Below are 17832 nucleotides of genomic sequence, written 5' to 3'. Positions count from 1 at the left end.
TGCTGTGTTTCAGTCTTTATTAGAGATGGCACAATACCACCTTTTAATGTCCAATACGGATATAAATTTGGATATTTGCCAATACCGATATGAATCTGATACAGTTTTTTAAAATCAATAAAACTGTTTTTTAAATGTCTTGCCACATTTTGTATAAGTTTATGCTCAAGTTTAAAAAAACAAAACAAAACACTAAAGCTATTCTATTATACTTGTATGCAAAAAATACACTTCACCCAAAATATTTTGCAATTCAGCAATACTGATCTTTTTATTTAAACTTTTAGCCAAATTTTAAATCTAAATATTTAAGTAATATTCAAAAAGTATTTTAAAATGCAGGTTCATGCAGAAAAGAAGTGCAATATCAGCACAAAATAATGTTTATATTCAACAACTTCTGTCAGTGCGCCCCAGGGCAGCTGTGGCTACAATGTAGCTTGCCATCGCCAGTGTGTGAATGTGTGTGTGAATGGGTGAATGACTGAATGTAGTGTGAAGCGCTTTGGGGTCCTTAGGGACTAGAAAAGCGCTATACAAATGCAGGCCATTTATTATTTCTATACATTGCACATAAGATAACCACTTTGGTTGTAAGATTCAGATAATTATTTATTGAAAGCTAGACATTTTAAACGAGAATAAGAAAGAAAAGTATTACTTTGTGTCCCCCTTTCCCTGTTAATTCTCTACCTGGCCCCCTGGCAAAACTTTGCTAGACCCGCCCCTGCACAGTTACTAGCTGTTAGCTCAATAGAATAGGATCCTGGTGTTATTTGTCTCTCAGAAACAGTTCATAACTTCCCTTCAACTCATTCATGTCACCTAAAAGGTAAATCTGTTTCTCCATCACCTGTTCAGCTCAGATGATTCAGTAATGACATCTCCTGGTTTCATCTTCGTGTTTCCCTCTCATGCTAAGGTCATGAGCTGGATTATGCCATGTCGCAAGTTTTTTGAGGTGCTTTTGTGATATTTAATAGATCGAATTACATTTTTTATTTCTCCCCGATATCTGAACCAGTAATTTAGGTCAGGATCGGACCAATACTGGTACTGTATATCGGATCGGTCCATCTCTAGTCTTTATATTATCATGATGTTCTACAAAGTGTAGAAACCTTGTTATTGGTAGGTGAATATGGGTTAGTCTATGAAATTAGAACCACACTGCTAAAAATAAGTCCTTTGTCAGTTACAATAAATATTAAATTAGTACTCTAGATCTGATTATTTCTGTATAAATCAAGCAAATTCCAAAAAGAATCGGTGAAGTGAACTGATGGACTGCTTAATGATTGAGTCGATTACAAGCAGATAAGCTGAGACGCTTCATATTTCAGCAAAGGTGACCCTTGCTCAATATTTGGGATCATGATTGCCATTTTTGTGTAAGCAGAGAATAGCACTTGGATATCACAGGACGTTGAAAGTTTGCCAGAAGTCATCATGCCAGCTGTTTCATAGGCCTTTTGTTTTTGTGTCTCTGCAGCTGAAGTCTGGGTTCAGGACAGCCCAAAACCATATTAAAGAGTTGCGCAGGAGACTGGAGCAGTTGGAATTACAGGTGTGGGTTTTTATTTTTGTTTTTATTTCTTTATTTTTTTAGGGGGGGGGGGGTTAAATAGAGAGTAGGTTGTTTCATGAGAATATATTTTACTCGGCCAGCTTTCATTTATCGTTTTGGAAAAAATCTTCTGAAGAATCGGATTAGCCTCAATCACCTTTGTAGAAAACAAAGCAAATGTGTGTGTTGTATGCATGTTTTCACCCAAACCAAAAAAAAACATCTGTTCCATGATATTTTTTTTTTATTGGAGGAGCCAGTAGGGTCTGTGTAGGTTCTCAGTCCTACAGGTCCTCCAGGTCATGGTAATCTAAGGAGCTTGGAAAGAAAGGGACTGAATTTCTTTACCTTTCATCTGAGAACTTTCTGCAGATGAGAGATGAAATGTCTGTCTTCAAGAAACTTAGAACAAAGTTACCATAAACACTACTATCTTCACTAAGACAGTTTTGTTTTAAGAAAGACTGTTTTCTGTAGGTGGAATGGGTCTACATTATTGAACTGCATGGTTTGGTTATACGAATTCATTTTACCACTAACATTTTGTGTGCCTTCTGTTTGAATATAGAATACAGGTTTGAGAAAGGAGAACTACTCTCTCAAAAAAAACATCTCTACACTTTTACAAACGGCTAGAAAGGAGGTGATACGAAAAGACGCAGAGATTCAGAGGCTGAGTCAGAGGTACGTTGGTTCTTTTTCGTCCTTCTCCGTTAGGTTACACTGAATACTGGTTAACGTTATGCATAAGGGCAATATCATAAGACATGTAGCAAGGTGTGACATCAATTATTGGCTATACTGAAACAGCAATGTTTTAATTGTTGGGTTTTGCAGGTCTGAGAGAGGGCAGTATCATCATTATACATCTTCCATACAAAATGTGCGGGATCCAAATCTCTCCAGTCACAGCTCCACCAGTAGGCTGGTTTCTCCACCATCCCGTCCGCCTCCTTCTCCACCACTACCGCCATCCAGTAATTTTCCACCTCCCAGCGTAGACCAGCCTCCAAGAGATGCACGTCAGTCCATGAGGAAAGAAAGTCATAGTTTGCCCAGAGCATCAAAAGCATCTTGTCATAGCCATTCAAAACGAGACGGTGAAATAACTGACAAACAGACGGAGTCAGATAAACACAAATCCAGTCACAGAGAGCACAGACATCCCAGTCAACATTCTGAATCAATACATAGGAGACATAGAAGTGTTTCAGATGCTAACAATGACAGATTTCACAGAGCAGACAAAGACTTGGTACAAAGGTGTGATTCAAAGTCATGTCAAAGAAAAAGCTGCTCGCACGATGGGCACCGCAGATCAGATGAGGTTAAATCCTCACCCACGATTTTGCAAACTACAGCTTCGGATGACAAAAAAGATGGCAGGAGACACGATAAAGCTAAAACGGCTGCATCGGACCCTAAACACAGTGCATCTCACAGCTCAAAAGAGAGCTACAGCCGAGAGCTTGAAAAAATCAAGACTACTTGCAGCTCTTCCAGAAGTTACAACTCAAAGGACTGGAAAAAGTCTTCTGTAGATCAACATGTTATACGATACAGAGATTCCTCCAAAGAGAGGGAAGGGGCTAGACAGAGAGATCATCAATGGAAAGGGGAAAGGCAATATAAAGATGAAGTAAGAAAAAATCATATCAATGACAGTCAGTCCCACACAAGCAGAAAATGTGAGAAGCTGAGAACCAAAGAATCAAGTAAAAGTGACAAGGACAGATGCGCAAAGACTAACACTGTCTTTAAAACATCACCTGAAGAAACCAATATAAGCAAGAAAAACTCTGAGGAAACTAGTCCAAACAGGAAACTGTGCTTTATGGAAACATTGAATTTAACCCTTTCACCAATTAAGAAGCCAGTATTACCTTTTGGTGGGAGCCTGAAAGATCCTGTACCAGTGGGCAAGGATGTTGAAAAGGGCTCAGAGGAAGAGAATTTGCAGCCTAACATGGAAGACATGTGTGTCATTGATGACATAGAAAACATTGAATTAGAAGGAGAGTTGAGAGATATTACAGAGCAGTCTCTGAAGAACCACAACGTTTTGAGTTGTGAGAGGACACTTGAGGCATCAGATGTGGAAGGTATTCAGGAAAAAGACACAGTCTGTAATAAAACTGCCGTAGCTGACAATTCAGTCCAAACTACCTCAACTAACAGCCAACCCTTGGATATTACAGCAAAGCAAGTGAGTGCACACCTTGCAGCAAAATCACCAGGGAATAGTTATGCAAAAGCACCAGACGTGTCAAAAAATAATGAAGAAAATATGAAGCTAGTCTCAGACAGTAAGGCAGCTGAATGTAGAATGGCGGAGGCCAGAGACCCCATAAATCCAGTTGACAAGCCAGGAAGGATTTCTAAACAGATTCCAAGCTATGACCTACAAAAAGCTTACTGCGAAAATACTGCCGATTCATGTGCTGAGATTACTGTGGAGTCCACTGTGGAGCATCTTGAAGCTGCAGTACAGCAGAATGCCTCTTTGGAATCACGTGCAGAAGATGCCGATTCATCACAGCCAAAGAAAACAGATATGACTGACGAAACTAATCCTGTGTGTCAGACTTCCCCGGCTATCAAGTCTCAGGTCTGTCAGCAAGGTTCTCCTGCTTCTTCTACTCCAATTCATCTGAAAGGGAATTGTGAAAAGCAAGACTGTCGTAAAGATGCAGATACAGTGTCCAGCACAATCAGCCTGGAGTCCCTTCCACAAGAAGGATTGAGTTTGAAAGAGGCTATTTACGTTTTAACACAGACAAATGAAGACACTGGAGACGGTAGCGCTAGCGCAATTGAGCCGAGCTCTTCAACTAACTGTATCGGAGTTTCCAAAGTTAGCAGCACAACAGAGGAGAAGACCCTACTAAAAATTTACAGTGACATGACCACCACACCCAGCAAGAGCTGCAGCCCTAGAAATGGACAGGAAAACCATTTGAAGCCTTCAAGCTCTGTGCTATTACTACATGATGAGGACTCTATGATGCGCACACTGAATAATCTGAAGAGAATCCCAGATGCCATCAGTCCTTTGAGGAGTCCAGTACGGGTAATCAAGAGATGTCTTCTCCATGTGCATAGCAAGCCTGGTCATGTAAAGAGCCTTCAAAAAGGTAGTTATCCTCCTTTCAAGTCTAGTAATCTATATTTCAAAACTGGCAAGTTTTCCATTGAATGCTTTCCATCTTGCCAAGGATACTGCTTACAAGCTTTACTATAAGCCTTCTCTTTACTAACTGCTAATTTCATCTCATTTCTCATCTCACTGTGTCTTTTATGTGCCTGTCCTCTGTCACAGCTGCATCAGCACAATGTATCTTAAGAAATTGAACACCTCATTTCTCCTTTATAAAATACATGTTTGGACTTTACCTTAATTAGCATTACCTGTTACGTTACAGTAGTGCTTTTGGCATCCCCAGTGGATCTTTGTTACTGTTCCGAGTTGGGTTTAAAATTAGCTCTGGAAAAAAATACAAAAATGTACCATCTTATACATTTGTTTGACTCTTCTATCTGACTGTTATCTATTTCTTTCCTGTGCAGATTTTTCCAGTACAGCTGTTGATGCCAACTCGGAGAAGTTGGATGTAAATAAGGAGAACAAATATCCAGGTTCTCCTGCAAAGCGAGACGTGGTAAATTCGGTGGATAAAGTGTCTGACTTGAATTCAAGTCGTTCAGACACAGATCTGGAGGAAGGAGAAATTTTAAGTGAAAGTGATGAGACGGCGGCAAGTTCACCCACTACTACAACAAAGAGGGCAAAACTAGCACAGCCAGTCAGAAATAAGTCAAGTCCTAACTCTGTTTTAAAGAAGAAGCTTGCAGAGAGACGGGCTGCTTCTGAAGAAAGTCGTGAAATTTCAGGCGTAACGACACAAAGTCCAAAAAGTCGTTTTAAAACAGTTTGTCCCGCAGCAAGTAAAGCTTCTTTTTGTACCATCGAAGAAATAATGGAGACATTTAAGTTAGTCCGTGCCGAGATCCGGAAAAAGTACATGAAGCTTCATAAAACTTTTCCCAGGAAGAGTTTCTATGGAATGATGGATAATTTCCAAAGGTCCTTTTTAGAGTTTGTGGATGGTGCTCATTTTGGTAAGATATGTGATCAACCAGGGGAGCTCAAGTCCAGACTGAAGAAACTCATTGAATCTGTGTTTGGCAAAGTGTCAAATAATGGCATTGTGAAACGAATATTTGAACAACAAGCAGTGGATTTGAAGCAAAAGCTGTGGGACTTTGTAAATGTCCAAGTTGACTACTTGTTTGTGGATATTCACACAACGCTGAAGAGCTTTTGCAAAGCCTCAAGACCTCTGCCAGAGGACAGTGACGGTGAAAATGTATCTCAACAGCCTCCCATGAGAAAGGCATCATATGAGTCGAACCAAGCACAGCCGGCTTCCACCAGCCTGAATCAGGCCAAATCCTGTGCTGTGGTGCCTTACAAAAAGGGCCTTGGAAGCAGAGGCAAGGACATCAGAATCACACACGGGTCTGAGTCGCATCCACTGAACTCCCCAAATACACAAGCAGAGTTCCTTCTTCCTAAAAATCCACCTGCAACTCCTGAAAAAAATAATATACCTTCTTTGGTGGTCACTCAGAATGGCTCTTTGCTTGACAGAACTGACTTTGAGCTACTCACTGAGCAACAAGCTTCCAGTTTAACATTCAATCTAGTCAGAGACTCTCAAATGGGTGAAATTTTCAAGTGTCTTCTGCAAGGTTCTGACTTGTTAGAAAGCAGTGGTATCGCTGGAGAAAACACTGCCTGGTCCCTCAGTACTCCAAGGAAAGATGGAGAAAGAAACATAAGCATCATCACACCATCAAAATTTGAGTATCGATCTAAGCTGCTTTCCCCAGCTAAATTTGATACCCCTTCTAAACTTTTTGCCACCTGGTCTAGTATTTCACCTCGCAAAATATCCTCCTCTTGCTCAAAAGATCAGACCACACTGAACCCGGCTTTACTTGATGAAAATTGTCTGTTAGAAGTTCCATCGCAAAATCGAGCACTGTTGCAGGCCAACTTGGCCTCACAGAAGTCATATTCACTTCTAGCTGAAGATTTGGCCGTGTCTCTCACCATTCCATCACCTCTGAAATCTGACAGTCACCTCAGCTTCCTACAGCCATCCGCCTCAAGTATGTATGTCACGTCCACGCCAGAGAACGTCATCAGCGCCCACATATGCGAGGATGCTCTGCTGGACGGGGAGGATGCCACAGAGCATGACATACACCTGGCTCTTGACACTGATAATTCCAGCTGTGGCTCTGGCAGCAGTTTGGCCTCAGAAACACCTGCCACGTCTTTTGTGTTTAAGCCCGACATGGCGATGCAGGCGCTAGTGATGGAAAAGTCCAACGATCATTTCATTGTGAAGATTCGGCAGGCGAATCCAGAAGCAGATAGAACTCTAACTGCTAATGAGAGCTTAAGTGAAACACTAACAGAGGAGCAGCACATAGAAGATAACACTGCAGCTCAGGATAGTGAAGCTGGTGTTGCAGAAAAGTTTGAGAAAGCTGTCTCTTTGGCGGGCAGTTTCTCTAACGTTGCTGAAAGCTCTGTTTTGTGTCCAGCTGGTACTGAATCCAGTGTCTGTCTCACTGAAGATAAAGACTTAACACTATTAAACAATCAGCCAGATGACATGCTAACTCGACACACTTTTTCCAAAGAGACCCTGAAAAATCGGTCTGACGGTTCTCCTTCAGATAAGTGTTTGAACAATGTTTCTGAAAACACAGTTGTTAATGTTAACATAAGCCCTTCAAAAACTGTCTCAAACAAGTCTCAGAATAAACTCATTCCCTCTAAATGTGCTGTGTCAAATAACTGTCAAACTACTGAAAGTTCTTATACAAATCAGAGGAGCCGAAAATTGTCTTCACACGTGTCAGACTTGAAGAACAATGATGTGGACATATCTGAGTCAGAGAGAAGCCTCGTGATAGCAGAGGACACGAGCAGTTCACCCGACAAAGGCAGAAAACGAAAGAAGCACCAGGACAAATCAAAAGCGAAGAGGTTGAGGAAGGAAAAAAAGAGTCCAGAAGTCGTGCTTCCTTCCAAGGAAGCAGATGAAGATTCCAAATCATCTATGGGCTGTCTGTCTCCCAGCAGTCTGTCTGCCAAGAATGTCATCAGGAAGAAGGGCGAGGTGGTGATGGCCTGGACTAGGTCAGTAGTAAAGTGCATCGTGTTCTCTCTTTCCAAGGAGTGTCTGAATACAAGAATGAATACTAGTTGCATATAGTCAGTATTGGTTTCACAATATTTCAGCAGAAAATGTCAAATAGAAGTTGACCTGTGATGGACCTGTTGGCCTCCTCGCAGACTCAACATTGCAACTTATAGACACTGCATATCTGTAATCCCTGGCCATACTGGTCTAACGTCATCTTTCTGACAAAGCTGATATAGATTAATATGGCTTGCTGGTTGTTAAGCTGTGGAAATGTTAGACAAAATAAAGCCACACTGAAATGGTGTCAGCTGGTTTGAAGTCAACTCCGTCTAAACATTAAATAAGTTAGCTCTGACACTTGCAGCCTATTGATGAAACATTTTCTCTCTCTCCTTGAATGAGCACGTCAACGAACCAGCTGAGGTTACAGCTCTAGTACATGTGCTGTTCAAGTGGCTGTCAGTTTGGCTTTTACTGCTGTACACTGTATAAACATAGGAAGTCCTTTGAGTGCTAAGATTCAAAGGGCTCTGTATGAGTGCTGGTCCATTCACTACAAGAGCTTTGTTAAATATGTCTGTATTTTGGGGGGAGTTGAAACTAGTTTTGCACACTGTCCCCCATGTTTAGAAGTTCAAAATTAATTGATGAAACTAACAATATAATAATCAAAGTAATTTTAATACACAGATAAGGCTCCTTGGGATCAATAACTATCTGAGGGCTAGAACCTGTGGACATTAATAAATATTACATTTTTGGGTTGTTTAACTCATTGTGGTGGCAAATTTGCAGTTATCTGAATGTATTGTGTCTGTACCTTGTATAAGTGTTGCCAAAATTCAGCCTTGTTATCAAAGAAGAGATTTTGATCTGGTAGTTTATGCTCATCTAATCAGAATAGTCTCACTGAATGTATTTTTAATGTTTCATTCTACATTATAGGGCTGCCACTAATGATTATTTGTATTGTTACTGTGTAAGAAGTTTAGCTAATTAAATAGACTACTCAGTATCTTTCATCTCCTTCATCAGAGATGAAGATCGAGCTATTCTCATGGACATGAAGACAAAAGGAGCTTCACGCGAGACTTTCTCTGCTTTGTCAGAGAAACTTAACAAGCCTTCAGGCCAGGTAGATAAATCTTGTTTCTTTCTTTCTTTTTCTTTACTTTTGTTTAGTGTAAGCATCCAGTAACTGTTAACTGTTTGTTTTCCCCAGATTGCTCACAGATTTTATCAGCTCATGAAGCTTTTTAAGAAGATGGACACCTGATGCCTCTGAATATTTCTGTATATGGTTCTTATTTTGGAGCATATTCATACATGTGCCAATAATTAAGGTGATATGATGACTTGATCACCACACAGAGTGCTGTATCTGTCAAAATCTGGAGCTTGGTTTGAGTCAAAGGCTGGGAATTCATAACTGTCTCTAAGGATATTGTGTTACAGATGCAGAACTGTACCTGCTCATGCTGTTGAGAAAGGAATTCAAAACGTTTGAGATTTTTAGCCACACAGGATCATCACAGAAGGACGTGATGTGGGCCACAGGATTCCACCTTTTTTACCTTCCTATCTCGACTTTTGCAGACATTGCAGATCTCAAAACAGTTAATGAGTCATAATATCAGTTCCCACGTTCGTAAATTAGTTTTTCTCCAAGCATTTGGGGGAAACTACCCTCATAATGAGAAGATTTCAGGTTCCAAAACAAGTATGCTCACTATATTTTACATATTGAGTCAGATTCTTAGTTTAGAGGTTAACACATGACCTGCCATTAAACCTTGATCTACAGGGCTCATAGTTTTAGTCTTTTGACTTGGAGTCAGTGTTAAATTTTGTGTTAAATGTTGGATCTTGTTTTAATAGATGTGTTTGTGTGTGGGAAGGGAGTGCTTCATACATTTGTTTACATGCTCACTCCAAGTAAAAGACATTACATCATTACATTCATTTCTTAATTTGTGAGTGCGTGTGTGTGTGAGAGAATGACTGAATGAACCCTCGTATCTGTGAGCTGCAGTGACAAGTTTGCTTGTTACTAACGAAAACTATGTAATGACATATTGTAAAAAATTCTTTACTGAAAATAAAAGTTTTATTTATTTAATGGACTGGTGCCACACTTTTCTACATACAAGCTGGATTCATCAAATACAGTCGTTCAAGTGTTTGTTTGTTTTTCCAATTACTATGTGCTTTTTAAATCTGATGGGTGCAATGATCCAACTGTGGGTTCAGCATCTTCAGTTACAGACTGAAAATGAAGGAGGGTTCATTCCTCATTTCATTAAAACTCCTGAACCACAACAAGCCACATTAAACTTGCTAATTTTTGAAGGCATATAAAATCAACAATATGGATTTTGTCATTACCTGCAGGGGTTACGATGGGTCAAAGCTATGCAGTAATCATCTCATTTGTTTTCTTGAATGATTAATATGTTTGCAGTGATGTCTCCAAAGGTTTATCCAAATGATCCTCTGTTCTGCTTCCAGGTGATACTGCAGAGAAAACAATGTCACCCCATGTTTTGCCATTTTGCACATTTTCAATTGTTTTATAAAAGAGAAAATGGTGATACATGTATTTCAAAACATCATGTGTGGACAAACCATAAAGAACTAGCTGGATATTTTGTGTAGAAATCACAGTACAGCATCTTTCTTATTGAGTCATTTACCTTGCTTCTCTGCTACACCAGCATTTATTGTTCACCAACCTGCCAAATCTCATTTTAAGCCCTGGTTCTCTTTCAGACCTCACTATGGGGGTGCCTTCTGGTGCACTCAATCATTGAAGCTCCACTTCCACCACATTGGTCTAAGACCGATCAATCATTTCAAGGACACAGGGTCCCCTGACCCCCTTTATAATAGAGTGTTCACATGTTCAGCTGATTTGATTGCATGTGCTTCTAGCAGAAAGAAAGTGGAGAAAAATATCCATGTTCTGATATGCAGCCTATTTAGTTTAGATTTCATCATCAACTGTAACAAGAGTGCGCTGTCTCTCACTCACAGAATAGAATATTTGGGTTATAATAAACTTTTGGTTTTTCTGTCACAAAATTGGAAAAATTTCACTAGTACTAGCTCTGTTCCCCAAGGTAAACAGTCACATTTAGAGCTTGTTTGCACTTGAGTGGGCTGTTGGCCTCAGTAATCACTATCATCCTAGAGACTGTTGAGGATGCTGCATTTTGAGCACTGGGTGTCCTCTCTGCTTTTGGACGTTGGATACCCCGTTTGGTGAGAAATGTGTGTTTTTCCCCAAATGTGTGATGGCTCTCCATCGCTGCAGACAAACAAATGTTCATCACCATTGTACCCTTGTGTTAGGTGACTTTGGGGAAAACTGAATGCAGATGTCATGGTGCATGCTTAATCAACCAGGTTGATTCTGTTCATCTGGGGGTAGCGTTTTCAGTGGAAGAAACGTTTCAGTCATGAGAGTAACCTGTAATAGCTAACTGATCCTGAGACTGTCTCATCTGTTAGCAGCTGGTTCATTTGTGCTGCCAGACAAACTTTTTTTGCATTTCCCCAGTAAAATATGATGTTTCTAAAAGAATTTGACCAGCTCAACATACCAACACAAATCCCTATCCTTCTGAATACAAACAAAGACTCTTCTGGATTGTAGTCTAGGTTTGCGTTAACATGTTATCTATGCAGATGATAGTTCTGTTAGCACTATGTTATTTCTGTTCTGTCCACTTTACCACTGCAATCTTGTCCTTTTAAGTAATAATAAAATTCCACATCGCGTTACAGTGGTGTGAAAAAGTGTTTTCACCTTTCCTCATTTCCTATTTTTTTGTATGTTTGTCATGCGGAAATGTTTCAGATCATCAAACAAATCTAAATGTTAGAGAAAGATAATACAACACAAAAAATGCAGCTTCTAAATGAGAGTGTTTATTATGGAACCCGCAGAGCCCTGTGTGAAAAGGTGTGATAGTGTAACTGACAGTGTGCTAGCTCCTTAGCTAGCACACTATACAAACAGTATAAAAACAGTTAGAACAAAGATGAAAGATTATTGAAGACATGCATGCTGGCACATTTCATTCACTGCATAAAACCTGAAACTATCAAAAACCTAGAGTTCAAGATTTAGAAAAAGGTTGCATGAAGATTAGAAGTAATGAGTCTGAAAACATTGTCCAGAGCTGTGTATTGGCATCTGAGTTGGTGCTATTTCTAGCTTAGTGTCCTGACAAAAGTGGCAGGATGAACCTAACCTCAGGGCATTATAAGGTCATGGTACTGATGGATCAATAGCTTCAAACCGACCTACTTTCCAGCTTTAAAATAGTGTCAGTCAGACTGCACAGTAGGGTATTGTCTGTCTCCAAGGGATTAAAATATCACACTTACACCACACTCGAATCTACAATTTGATTAATGGCCTTATGCCAAACACACAGGGACGAGGACTCTAGAAAATATGTAAGTAAAGTACATTTTGCTGCATGATTTAAATTTGTAGAAAGACCTGCAAACTACAAAGTTTTCTTTTGTTCACAGGTAATATTAATATGACAGAAGATGGGGGACTGGAATCTATTAGGGAGTATTTTAGAAGAGGTCCACATTCATTCCACCATCGTTGGGAAGATATGGCTCACAATCCTCTTCATTTTCCGGATGCTTGTGCTCGGCGTCGCAGCTGAGGATGTCTGGGATGATGAACAGAGCGAGTTTGTTTGTAACACAGAGCAACCTGGCTGCAAGACTGTCTGTTACGACCAAGCTTTTCCCATCTCTCTCATCCGCTACTGGGTCCTGCAAATTATCTTTGTATCCTCACCCTCTCTGGTCTACATGGGTCACGCCTTGTATCATTTGAGGACCCTTGAGAAGGAGAGACACAGGAAGAAAGCGTGTCTGAAAGCTGAGCTGGAAGGTACAGATCCCGTCCTGGATGACCATAAAAGAATTGAGAAAGAGCTCAGGAAATTAGATGAACAGAAGAAAGTAAGGAAAGCTCCTCTCAGGGGCTCTTTGCTGCGTACATATGTTTTCCATATTTTGACCAGATCTGTAGTGGAGGTGGGTTTCATTATAGGACAGTTTGCTCTGTATGGGATTGGACTGTCTGCACTCTACAAATGTGAAAGGATGCCTTGCCCTAACAGCGTTGATTGTTTTGTGTCACGACCGACAGAGAAGAACATTTTCATGGTTTTCATGCTGGTTATTGCCGGAGTTTCTTTATTCCTCAATCTCCTAGAGATTTCCCATTTGGGGGTGAAGAAGATTAAACAAATCTTGTATGGATATAAATATGGGGATGATGAGAGTATGTGCAGGTCAAAGAAGAACTCCATGGTGCAGCAGATCTGTGTGCTCTCAAATTCCTCACCACAGAGATTAATCCAGCTCACGCAGATGACCTGCTCTGCTGTGCCTGAAACTCACGGGGAGAGTCAGCCTTTGAATTTGGCCTTAGTGGCCCCTCAGAGTATCGAAGGTCACAGCATCTCCTGCCGCCCCAGCCAAGCTGAAATCCAAGGTCTGCACCAGCTGGGTGTCATGGAACGACGTTACACTCTGGAAAATCGCAAACCGTCATGCAGCAGCGATGACTCAAATGGACCCCATGGTTCTGGTAAACCACACTATGTGGGGCCTCGACCTACACTGACGGCCGGCCACATGGAAATCCCAGCAGCCCTTAGAAACCCACAGAGGAAGCAGAGCAGAGTGAGTGTATGTAAGGAGCTCAGTGATATGAGTGATTCTCCGGAGAGTGAACACTATCCCACAGCCAGAAAATGCAGTTTTATGTCCAGAGGACTGTCGGAGGGCAAGCTGGCCAGTCCGTCTGACAGTGGAGACTGTCAGAGTGGAACGGACAATGCATCCCAGCATCTTAGCGAGGGGGAGAGTCCAGTGGTGTCTCCACCACCTCCAGCTGGAGGGAGGAGGATGTCCATGGTAAGCTAATGTCTCTTTTTGGCTATTAATAAAGGCTTATAGTCTCATATGTGTGATTTAGCGTGTACTTGTTTGTTGAAAGATTTGGTTATAGATACACTGTTTGTTTGTTGTCTGATCAAGTCAAGCTACCTTAAATTCCCTCCAACTCCACTTTTTTTGTCAATTCAAGTGTAATTAGTCCGAATGATGTTGTAAGATGGAGTTATGACCAGAGAAAAAATTTACCATAGATTGTAATGAGAAGTTCCTGAAGTACACAGCGTTGCAAGTCAAACGGTGTTTTCCATTGCTTTTATTAGAGCAGCCTTCCAGCTACCTTTGTTGCTTCACACCACACACACCCGTCAGGTCACGGCAACCCGGGGAGGCTGTGTGGGTCAGCCTCCCATGACACCACACCCCAAACCCATCGCTCCACCCCTCTCCTGCAGCTGAGCCACAAACCACACCCAGTCACATAGATATATTTTTTAATTTCATTCTGTCAAAAAGTGAACATAAATATTGAAAATCAAATGCAGCTACATCTACAATGTAAAGCTCAGCTGATCAGATGATCTCAGTGCCAGTCCAGTTCATACCCTTTTACATATCCAGTTGGAAAATCTCATTAGCTGGCCCACAACTACTTTACATTTCCTGCTGCTTAATAATCAACATCATTCTCAGTTCCTCCCTTCCTTGGTGAAATCTGTTGTCAGTGATAGCAATCAACTTTACTTGAATAAACTCAGTTGAAAACCCTTTTTATTTCATTAATTCCAGTGATCATTATGAATTGAGTAATATAAAATAAAATAAATAAGTAACCTGTCAGTTTCAACCACAACAAAGGTCAAGCTTGTTTACAGACATTTTCTCACTATCATATATTTTTCTAATACTGTTCAAGACAAGATAGTCTTGAGATATTAGCAGAAAGTCAAACATTACTATTTACTATATACTACTTGAGGTTAGAAAACAAAACATAAACGTGTCATCATGACTATGACAAGAATAATAACTATACATTGTACCTATTTTTTTCCCTTTTCAGAGCATGATTCTGGAGCTGTCTTCAATCATGAAAAAGTAAACTATAAAGTACAGTTCTGGGACCAAACGAGTGCCAATGGGAGTTCTAAATTAGCCAAAGGAGCCTGATTTCAAACCGAGTCTCATCCTGTTTCTCTGCAGCAACATTATATGTCCACAGTGTGCTTATACAGTATGTTTTCTGCATGAATAATTTAGTTATTTTCCACATCCAAGAGACACTTAATTTGCTTTATGTAATGTGTGATTGCTATTCCTATCAACTGTTTGATTATAAGTTTACACCAGATAAAAGAAGTATTGAAAACGTCAATACTGACGTTTCTAAATAAATCTATTTCAAAAGGTTTGTTGACATCACCAGATGTCGGTAACTACCCATCCAATCCACTCATGCGAGAAATCAAATCATAGATGTCCAGAAATTAAGCTATGTGTGAAAATGAAAAAATGGCATTGGGAGAAAGTACTGAATGCATGAAGAAAGCAAAAAGGCATGGAGAGTCATGGCACCAGCTGAAAACAATCCTGCCACTTCAGTTCCAACTAATGGCCTAAAAAAGGTGTCTCATGACCAAGATGTCACACAAGAAGCATCTCATGATGGGTAACTGATGATACTGATGACACTGGTTACAGAAGAAATTACTAAAGAAACTACTAAATTACTGAAGGTTCCAGTGAGCACTGTTGGGGGCATAGTTTGAAAGAGGAAAGAACAAATGTCACCACAAACCGGCCGCTACCAAGTGCTTCCCTCAAGATTTCAGACAGAAGGTGAATGTAGCTCAGGCAGTAAACCAAGTCATCTGAACTCAATTAAATTCAGTTTTATTTATACAGTGCCAAATCACAACAGTTGCCTCAAGGCGCTTTATATTGTAAGGTAGGTCCTACAATTGTACATACAGGGAAAAATCCATCAATCACGTGACCCCCTATGAGCAAGCACTTTGGCGACAGTGGGAAGGAAAAACTCCTTTTTAACAGGAAGAAACCTCCGGCAGAACCAGGGTCAGGGAGGGGCGGCCATCTGCTGTGTAATCTGCTAAACAGATGATTAGTGGTTTGATCCCTCCAGTTTGCATGCCAAATATCCTTGGGAAAAATGCAAGATACTAACCCCAAGTTGTTCTCTGATGCATCGGAGCATGAATGCGTGTGCATGTTAGACAAAAATACCAAAGAAAAAAGTGCTGGTGTGAATGCGTGAATTAAGCAAGTTGTGTAAAGCCCTTTGAGTTCTCAGATAGTGTAGAAAAAGTGCCAATCCATTTACTAGAAGAATGAAAAGAATGATCAAAAAAGTTGTCCAAGGACTACTTGAAACAGCAGGTATCATTATTTCAAACGGTCCGGTTTAGGATTTGAAGACTGTGTGGACAAATGGACCAGAATCACACCTGAGCAATACATGCAACTAGTTGCTCCATACAGGAGGCATTTTGAAGCTGTCATCACCACCAACAGCTTTTGTAAGAGGTATTAAATTCATTTCAGCCGCGTGTTCAATACATTTTCACAGCATCATTTCTCATTATTACCACTAATTTATCAACACGTTCTTTGTATGTGTGGAATTGATGGGTTGTTACTGCCATCTAGTAGGAATTTCATATCAATAATACCTTTAGAGATACAATTACTTAGAAAATTAATGACATATTCAGTACTTATTTTATCTGCTCTGTCTATAAATTGTGAGCTACTTTGTGGGTAGTTTTGGAGAATTTGGAGAAGTCAGGCATGAATTCAAATGCTATTTGTGTCAAAGCACGTATTTATCAAATCAGTTTAAAAGTCTTCGAAGATATTTGTCAGAATAAACAAGAAATAGGGAAATCTGAAACTGCAAAAAAGAGAAAGAATTCTTGGAATTGGTGTTTATGGCTTATTATTAGTATTATATAATTGTGTACAAAGCAAAAGTGAAGCTAAAAAATATTGCCTGTCACTGTTGAAGATATAGTATCACGTGGTACCACTACCATCTGCGAGAGAAAAATACATTCTTTGAACTTTGTGTTGTTTAGGTTCCCATATCTCCTTGTGAATGCATACCACACATTTTAAAAAATGTTATAATAAACTACTAGTTGTCTAGTTAGCTAGCTGGCTACATATCATTTTTTGAATCCATGGAATGTGTATTTTGATTATTGTTTTTACATACTCTTGTATACACCTCCCATCTAGTTCCATAGTAGAGGGGCCTAATAATTGAATCTGATTAATAATAATCAGATACCCTGCTGGGATGGCAAAAGGAGGAGATAGAAACCACTGACATCAAGAGAAGGAAGCTCCTTACTATGGAGGGTTTCACTCCTATACCAGTATCCTGAGACTGTACTGTAAGCGGAAAGAAGGAGGCTTACAGTACAGTACTAGTGAGTGTCAGAACGACTATCCAGGATGAAACAAGAAAGATCATTGTGACACCAATCATGGCAGTACTGGATGTATAAAGATGCTTCTGCGACAATCAAGCATATAACAGCTGAGTGCAAGCGCAATGCTAGCAGGCAGGGCATACATGGAGCACCATAAAAGCTGTCTATCATAGTATACAGGAACATCTGTGCCTGGAAGTCCCAAGGTCAAAATAAGATACGCTCTCTAGGGTGGTTGAGAATGATGGAGCTAAGATCCTGTGGGACCTCCAGATACAGACAGACAAACTGGTGATGGCTAACCAACTGGACATAGTAGTGGTGGACAAGCAGAGGGATATGGGCACAGTGACAGATGTAGCTATAACAAGTGATAGCAACATTAGAACAAAGTACCACAAGACAATAGCAAAATACAAAGGCCAGAGAAAAGTGCTAAATAAGGTGTGGAAGTCGAAGGCAACAATAGTCCCCATGGTAATGATTGCAGTCAGGGCTTTAAGCCCCAAACTGGGTGAGCAGCTACAGCAGATCCCACAAATGATATCTGAGATCTGCACAACAGAGGACCTGAGCTTGAAGGATGAAGACTGCCCACAGGACGAGTGGGGAATTTACACACACACACGCACGCACGCACGCACGCACGCAC

The 17832-nt window shown here is 40.4% G+C and overlaps 2 protein-coding genes across 2 annotated transcripts in view; both read left to right on the top strand.

The window, feature by feature from the left end:
* Nucleotides 1-9910, top strand: part of casp8ap2 (caspase 8 associated protein 2) — a 16667-nt gene extending 6757 nt beyond the window's left edge. The window contains exons 5-10 of the mRNA XM_005747767.1: nucleotides 1493-1567; nucleotides 2136-2251; nucleotides 2405-4701; nucleotides 5135-7784; nucleotides 8827-8926; nucleotides 9014-9910. Coding sequence (XP_005747824.1) covers nucleotides 1493-1567; nucleotides 2136-2251; nucleotides 2405-4701; nucleotides 5135-7784; nucleotides 8827-8926; nucleotides 9014-9067 — 5292 coding nt within the window. The 3' untranslated portion in view covers nucleotides 9068-9910. The remainder of the gene's footprint in view (nucleotides 1-1492; nucleotides 1568-2135; nucleotides 2252-2404; nucleotides 4702-5134; nucleotides 7785-8826; nucleotides 8927-9013) is intronic.
* Nucleotides 9911-12174: 2264 nt separating this feature from the next.
* On the top strand, nucleotides 12175-15742 carry gja10b (gap junction protein alpha 10 b). Its single transcript, XM_005747766.1, has 3 exons — nucleotides 12175-12255; nucleotides 12334-13746; nucleotides 14789-15742. The coding sequence occupies exons 2-3, from the start codon at nucleotides 12355-12357 to the stop codon at nucleotides 14825-14827; spliced, it is 1431 nt and encodes a 476-aa protein (XP_005747823.1). The 5' UTR covers nucleotides 12175-12255; nucleotides 12334-12354; the 3' UTR covers nucleotides 14828-15742.
* The last annotated feature ends 2090 nt before the right edge of the window (nucleotides 15743-17832 follow it).

This window comes from Pundamilia nyererei, unplaced genomic scaffold (assembly GCF_000239375.1).
Source record: "Pundamilia nyererei isolate P.nyererei 1_Seehausen unplaced genomic scaffold, PunNye1.0 scaffold00204, whole genome shotgun sequence".
NCBI lineage: Eukaryota > Metazoa > Chordata > Actinopteri > Cichliformes > Cichlidae > Pundamilia > Pundamilia nyererei.
The sequence above is the reverse complement of the archived record's forward strand: the minus strand, read 5'-3'. Positions and strand labels throughout refer to the sequence as shown.

What these genes read in the sequence shown, in the direction of transcription:
- gja10b (XM_005747766.1), top strand. Translation starts at nt 12,355, where the DNA reads ATGGGGGACTGGAATCTATTAGGGAGTATTTTAGAAGAGGTCCACATT. An exon ending in GAGGGAGGAGGATGTCCATG is followed by an intron (nt 13,747 to 14,788) that starts GTAAGCTAATGT and finishes TTCCCTTTTCAG; the next exon opens with AGCATGATTCTGGAGCTGTC.